A 7,087-nucleotide genomic window follows, 5' to 3' on the forward strand; every position below is an offset into this window, starting at 1 on the left:
CCGAGAAAAGACTAATCCATAATGTGGTGACATTTTGTGACAAAAAAAGCGCTAGAAGACCGTCTTCTAATTCCTCTTTCTCAGGCTACCAAACGTGCAAGTGTAATTGCGAAAGTTCCACAGTCAACTGTGAAAGGAATTCGTAGAGAAGCGAAAGGTGAAGATGTGCCGAAATTTCAATCACCAAAAAAGCGCCAGAAAAAGGCCACTATCGAGAACATAGCTTTGGACGATTTTGATAGAGACGTTATAAGGAGAGTTATACATGAATTTTATGCGAACGAGAAAAAAGTTCCTACTACCCCCAAATTGCTTCCTGTGCAGCAAACACGTATTAATTTTCGTTGCAACGCGAAACTTTAAGGAGAGTTTTTACATGAAATAGGTTTTAGTTTCAAAAAGTGTCAGAAAGAGCGAAAGTTTATAATGGAGCGGAGTGATATAGTGTTAACTAGAACTCAATATTTGAGAACAGTACGACGTTACAGGAACGAAAAAAGACCGATCGTATTTTTGGATGAATCGGATGGATCGGGGGTAGAAATGGGTTTTATACAGAATGCCAATTTAATGTACAACGCCAATTCGACATCTGGCGATTATCATGGTCAGATGAATTCCACAATCTTCGAAACGTGGACAAGAGAAAAGCTTATTCCAAACCTTCCTGAACATGCTGTGGTCGTTATTGACAATGCGCCATATCACTCAATAGAATTAAACAAACCCCCAACATCATCTAACAAAAAGCAAGAGATCATGGATTGGCTTTCTGTAAACAACGTTCCTTATTCCCCAGACATGCGTAAAATTGAACTGCTAGACCTGGTGAAAAAGAACGCACCCACAACGAAGATATTCAAATTCGACATAATGCTCCAAGAGCATGGATTCATGGCTTCGAGATTACCCCCATACCACTGTGACATTAATGCCATAGAGTACGTTTGGGCAGATGTGAAAAGGTTTATCCGTGACCGAAATGTAACTTGAGATCTAGATATGATGACTCTGTTTAATTACACTGAACAGGCGATTAACAGACCGTGGAAGAGTGGAAGAAGCACCACTCTCATGTAGTGTCATTGGAAAATACGTACCGGTATTGGGAGAGAGATGGAATCATTGAAGAAGTATGCGATCCTATAGTGATTAGTGTAAGTGCGAGTGATGATGATGATGACACTGATTATTCTGATGACAGTGATGAATGAACGGATCTAACCTAAGGTAAGTTGTTTAGTTTTATTTACTTATTTTGTTTAAAATGTTATTTCTTTATTTTGTTGTTTAACATTTTATTACTTATTTATTTATTTATTTATTTAGTTTACTTGTTTTATTGCCTTCAGTTGTTACTACTGCGCACTGGAATGTGGGGCAATGATAGCTAAAGGAATCTGCTATATCCTACTATTAAAGTACTATCACCGGTGGATAAATTGTTACGCTCGTTACCTTGCAATTAAGGGGTCTCAGGTTCGATTCCCGGTGGAGACTCAGGTGGCTCGGATCCCACGTTAAACTGTGAAATTTCATCTTGACAGGATATCGCCAGCACATAGACATGAACAACAAACTAGTATCAGTTCTTCTTATCATGGCTCTTGGGCTCTCTTTTAGCAATTTAATGCGCGAATTAGTTGTTAGAAACCATTATATTCCCCCCCATTGATGCACCCAAACAAAAATCATTCTACCACACACTGCACTACTACGGGTAATAATCACCGATTATCGTGCTTTCAGTGATGCAGGCACACTTTGATTTCATTCTCATATTATTATTCATAAATAGGGGGCGCGGTGACTCAGTGGTAGAGCGTTGACCTCCGTTGCTTGGGGTGCCTGGTTCGATCCCAGCTCGCGCCGTGTGGACCTTGTGGTGGACAAACGTCGTGATCGTGGGTTTTCTCGGGGTTCTCCCGTTTCCTCCCACTTTCTTCATTCCACCATATCATTCATTTCTCATCATCACAGTCTCCTTTAGCCTAGTCGGCATAACCGTAGGACGTAAAATTTAAGATTTCATTTTTTATTATTCATAAAATCTTATCAGCTATAGTTTTCGTGCCGGGTTGGTATCACTGTTCAAACAAACCACCCTCGCCAATAACCAATGCCTTCCTTCCTCTTCTTCTTTTACACTTCTCTCCTTTCATTAACATAGACTCTCCTTGGCACTCTGCCGAATGGGCGAACAATAGCCGGCATAATCGTTGGACGTAAAAGTTAAAGATTTTTCTATCGTTGGTCCTCCTTTTGCTGGTTTCGCTTCTCCCTTTCCCTCAAAGTGTAAAAAGCTTTTTCTGGTCAGCCATCCTGAATGAGGATTTGCTGGGTTTTCCTCATTCACACTAGACAATGCCGGATTGGTACCTGATATATAGATTCCAGGCCACTTCTTTCCTTACCCAATTCTTTCCGTCTTCCCTTTCCGTGTGAGGTCATCCCTCATACGTGACGTGCTAACATGGCCATAGATGCCGACATCCAGAAATCTAACTCCTAAATCCCCGTAAATTCCTTCGAAAGGGGATTGGGAGGGAAGGGGAGTACAGTGCTCTGACACTCAAAATGCGTTTTGATCTGAACACTTCAACAAACTTTTCTTATTAGATTACGCAATTTCTCGTTTCTTTCTCCATTATTCAAAGTATTGAAATGTTCTCGAAAGGTACGACCGCCCCTCCCTTTAATCCGTCCGTGGTATCATTCTGTCCTTTACTTTTTGCTTTTACACAGCTAATTCAAAATGCTCACCCAAACAAGTTTTCTTCTTGTGACTGTAGGGGATGGAAGAAACAAACAAACCGTGAAAGAAAGAAGTGGTTTTGGGCTCTTCCAGTCGGATAGGTGCTGATTGCCACGGGTGCTGACTCCCACAGCTAATTATTTGTGCTGATTGCCACGACTGTAGCTGATTGCAAATATGAAGGTGCTGACTGCCACGAGCCTGGGAAAAACTGTATATGGAAAGAGACGAATTAATCCCTCATACTAAATTTATGATTATTAATTAATTTAGTAGGGATTACTTTATTAATCATCACAGCAAATCTATGTGGCATTCTATAAGTTACAAAGTTGCTCACTAAGTGGAACGACATACACTTGGATGTTTACAAAGAGATTGTCTTTTCTGTTATATGTACAATTTGCACATTTCATTGTTTATATTAATTATTTTATTGCATTATTTAATGGATATGATGGTTTGAAGCCAGGTAACAAAGGAAGTTCGGAGGAAAGCACTCGCCTGCAGAGAAATAAGCATGTCATTTGAAGTACTAATTCATGCTCATTAGAACAGGTAACAAAACTCCTGTACGTTGAGATATTCAGCTTGGAAGTTTATATTAGAAAATGAGTGGATGCACGTGGCGAAGCCTGATGGTTTGAACTTGCTATTACTTGATCACTGGGGTCCATTCACAGACAAATTGTACATTACAAGTTGCATGACGGATGGCAAAGACGTAATGGTTGAGAAAATACCAAAGAATTGCACACGATGCATTTGATGTGTTTTGATTCCGATCAAAGATTGTGGCAGGAGCTTTGTACATAGTATGAAACTTCTTAATCCGGACGTTATAATGTACCAACGAAACAATCAAATAAAGTTCGTGTGCATACGAATCACTTCCGATCACCGCGATACATTGGATTGTTTCAGTTTGCGTTCTACAAGGCATGTTACGAACAAATTATAGGCCAATAACTTTTGAATCACTTATCGAATTTGCTTTTTGCTTTGGTTCTGCGAACTGTTCCCTTGACGGATGCAACGCAATTGCACATATGAAATGTTCAAGGGAGTCTTTTCCCTGTGTCAGTTCTTCATAAAACAGCAGAACAATAATGATCAATTTTCGTCTCTGACCTATGATTATTGTGAACAATGTAATGACTAATTGTATCTAACAAACCCTTAGTTATTGCGAAACACATTTTTTTTTCTGTTACTTCCGTTAGGTTTCAATTCGTATGTCTATTTTCGTTACTAATTATGTTGTACTTAACGCGTATAAATGCGCATATTCTCATTTTCTTATATAAATTTCCAAGTTGAATATCTCGAACCGTTCTCAACCGTACAGGAATGTTATTAGCTTGTTGTAATCAGCTTGAATTTGGGCTTCAAATGCCATGCTTAGTTTCTCTGCAGACGAGTGCTTTCTCCTGAACTTCCCTTGTGAGGGACAGTAAGCAGTGCTTTTTTGATGGAACTTCTGCTCGAGACAATTTGCACAGCTGTACACAGTTCATGCTGACATAGGGAGTTCAAGTGAGAACACATAAATCGTACCAATTTTGTACGCACCGCTCCCTGACAAAACTGAAAGTACACTCATATCCAAAATTATTGTCCCATATCTATAACTGTCTTCTTGTAAGAATATAATTTGATAAGGATTTTACAGAGTACTTTCAATACTGATACTATGTGTATAAAAAAAATGTATATTTGTGGTAAATTTCATAGGAAAAGAATTATAAATAAGTAAATCATAATGAGTAAAATAAAATGTAACTAAATGGGCAAGAAAATTTTATTTTCCTTTCATTGTTCTCATTTACTGCTCTTTTGACATGAAATTTCCACATACTTGTCTTTGCCGATTATACACATACTAACATTATAAGAAATACCGAGCGAATTCGTTATCAAATTATATTATTACAGTAGAACAACATATTTATAATCATGCGACAATAATTTTGGACATGAGTGTACATACAGAGACCTGTTTACCTTTGTTAGGAGTTGGTCTGAACAACACGATCCTAAGGTTCATCACGTTTCTTTCATGCTTCTTGGCGTCCGGTAATGTTACGTCTAGTAACTTTCTCTCATGCTCGTGGCAGTCAGCACGCCATCGTGGCAATCAGCACCAATAATTGGCTGTGGCAGTCAGCACCCGTGGTAATCAGCACCCCACCTTCCAGTCCAGGCCATTCTAACCACTGAGAAGTGAGAATCACAACATAATTTTTCTGGTAAAATCGTCCTTTTAAAAGCAGCTAACAAGCAAACAAATGGTCAGCAATCCGCCCTTTATAGCATACTTTCTATTCTCTGTTGTAAAACTTACTGAAAAGTATATTGCAAGTAATCTTACGCATGTAACGTAAATTGGAGACCGTGGTTGGTTTTATATGATCTTCTGTATTTCTATTAAAAATTTCAAATTATTACCTGCAACACTTTGTTAAAATTTACCATATTAAAATTTACGTGTTATAAAATGGAGAGTTAGAAACCTAAGCAAAGAGGTATAAGATCACCTTATAATGCTACAATAACTATAAAAACGTTTTTTTTTCGGTTGCGTGAGCTAGCTCCACCCAAGGGTTACGCTCTTGACTTGGTAATAGGTATTATAGGAAATTTGGGAAGGTTTATTACTGTGGTTGGGATAAATGTTTTATTTATTTATTTATTTATTTATTCATTAAATGAATAAATAAATAAAGAAATAAATTTTATCTATTAGGTTCTCACTGGTCTTAACATATTTTAGGATTTTACGATCTTTAGATCATAAACGTACGGTTGGGTAGAGATGAATATGAGGTATGAAAGCATGAAGAAGTGCTTGCACATCACAACACATAGGTAGTATTAAAGAGGCGAGTGAGATTATCTTCTCGCCCCGGGGCAACGCGGGGCATTGATGTGAGACTGAGGGAGCCCTGTTAGTACATTAGGGTTACTGTGCTTGATATGATGGAAAGATGAAAGGTGAATGAAAATGAATTTGAAAGGCATCTAGAAGAGGAATATCAGGATGATCAGGAGGAACTGTGAAACGATACAGGGTAAAGAGCACAGAGAGAGGGGTGGGGAGTAAATGTGGGAGAGTAACGAAGTGAGCTGCAGTATGAACGGTGTCCGTGAGTAGTGGATGATTTCTATTCAGGCAATGAGTGATATATTTCAGTCGGAGCGAGTCTATGTGTGCAAGAAGAGTAGGAAACGTAATACGGCTATAGAGGTAGGCAGTGGGACTGGGCAAAGATATACGATAGGCGATTCAGAAGGCATGACGTTCAAGAATTTGGAACTTTTTAAAGAAGAAAGGGGCAGCATTAACCATATGTCAGTACGGGTCTTAGAAATACTTTATACGTTGTAAGAACTGTATGAGATTTGACGCCCCAGGTTGTGCCAGTCAAGCGACGGTGTAAATTAAGCCTATTACCACACCAACCCAAACGATTACGAGATTTTTACGAGGAGTCTCGACTCGACTCGTATTTCAACTCGAAAATTCGAGTCGAGAAATACGTTTGTCTCGACTCGTCTCGAATTTTACAAAGTTTCTCTCGACTTGTATCTCCACTCGAAATCGAGTCAAGTCGCGTCTCGCGAGGAAAATCTTGCAACAACTCCATGTTGGTTTGCGCAAGGGGCGCAAATGGGCATCCGGTATATCAGTCGCTATATCAGTATTTCAAATGGAAAACGAGTGGAATGACGAGTCAAATGAAAGAAACGAAACCCATTGTTTTTCTATATTTTTGGAGCTGAAGAATGCCATTAACCTTTCAGTGATTTATTGTATGCACTTCTGCGTTTTACTAAGTATACCCAAGCCCCATTCATGCTACACCATATATCAGCTAGGCACAATATAGTTCAAACTTGTTTTCTCTGCTACCAATGGTACTTTTCTTCAAGGGACATATTTTTATTATACTCTCAGAAACAAGAGTAGGATGACCCAAAACCTGAAGTTTGAAGGATGACCCACTAGCGACAAACCGACAAAAGGAAGGAAAGACAGAATGGAAAACTGTTTTGTAGCCCAAAGTCGAGGCACTTTTTCTAGCAGAAACCGACCCTCAAAGGAAAGTTTCTGGTAATAAGAGTAATATTTTTCAGTTTGCTCCTTATTTTTGCTTTCATGATAATAATGAGTGATGCATCGCAAACTGCGTTACAATACCGCTTAAAAGTGCTGATGACATTACTACTACATATATATTACAATTGATGCCAGAGTTGTATTGGCTCTGAAATTCAAGACTGAGTTGCTTACAAGGAAGAAACATAAATCGTGAGAGTAGAATTTGGATG

At 38.7% G+C, this 7,087-nt stretch overlaps 1 protein-coding gene across 1 annotated transcript; it reads left to right on the forward strand.

Annotated features, from left to right (window-relative positions):
* Positions 1–426: 426 nt before the first annotated feature.
* On the forward strand, positions 427–993 carry LOC145685328 (uncharacterized). Its single transcript, XM_081757703.1, has one exon. The coding sequence runs from the start codon at positions 427–429 to the stop codon at positions 991–993; it is 567 nt and encodes a 188-aa protein (XP_081613829.1).
* The last annotated feature ends 6,094 nt before the right edge of the window (positions 994–7,087 follow it).

The sequence above is a fragment of the Thermobia domestica genome, chromosome 5 (assembly GCF_964235325.1).
Source record: "Thermobia domestica chromosome 5, izTheDome1.hap1.1, whole genome shotgun sequence".
Taxonomy (NCBI): Eukaryota; Metazoa; Arthropoda; class Insecta; order Zygentoma; family Lepismatidae; genus Thermobia; species Thermobia domestica.

Coding starts and splice junctions, on each gene's coding strand:
- LOC145685328 (XM_081757703.1), top strand. CDS start 427: ATGGAGCGGAGTGATATAGTGTTAACTAGAACTCAATATTTGAGAACA.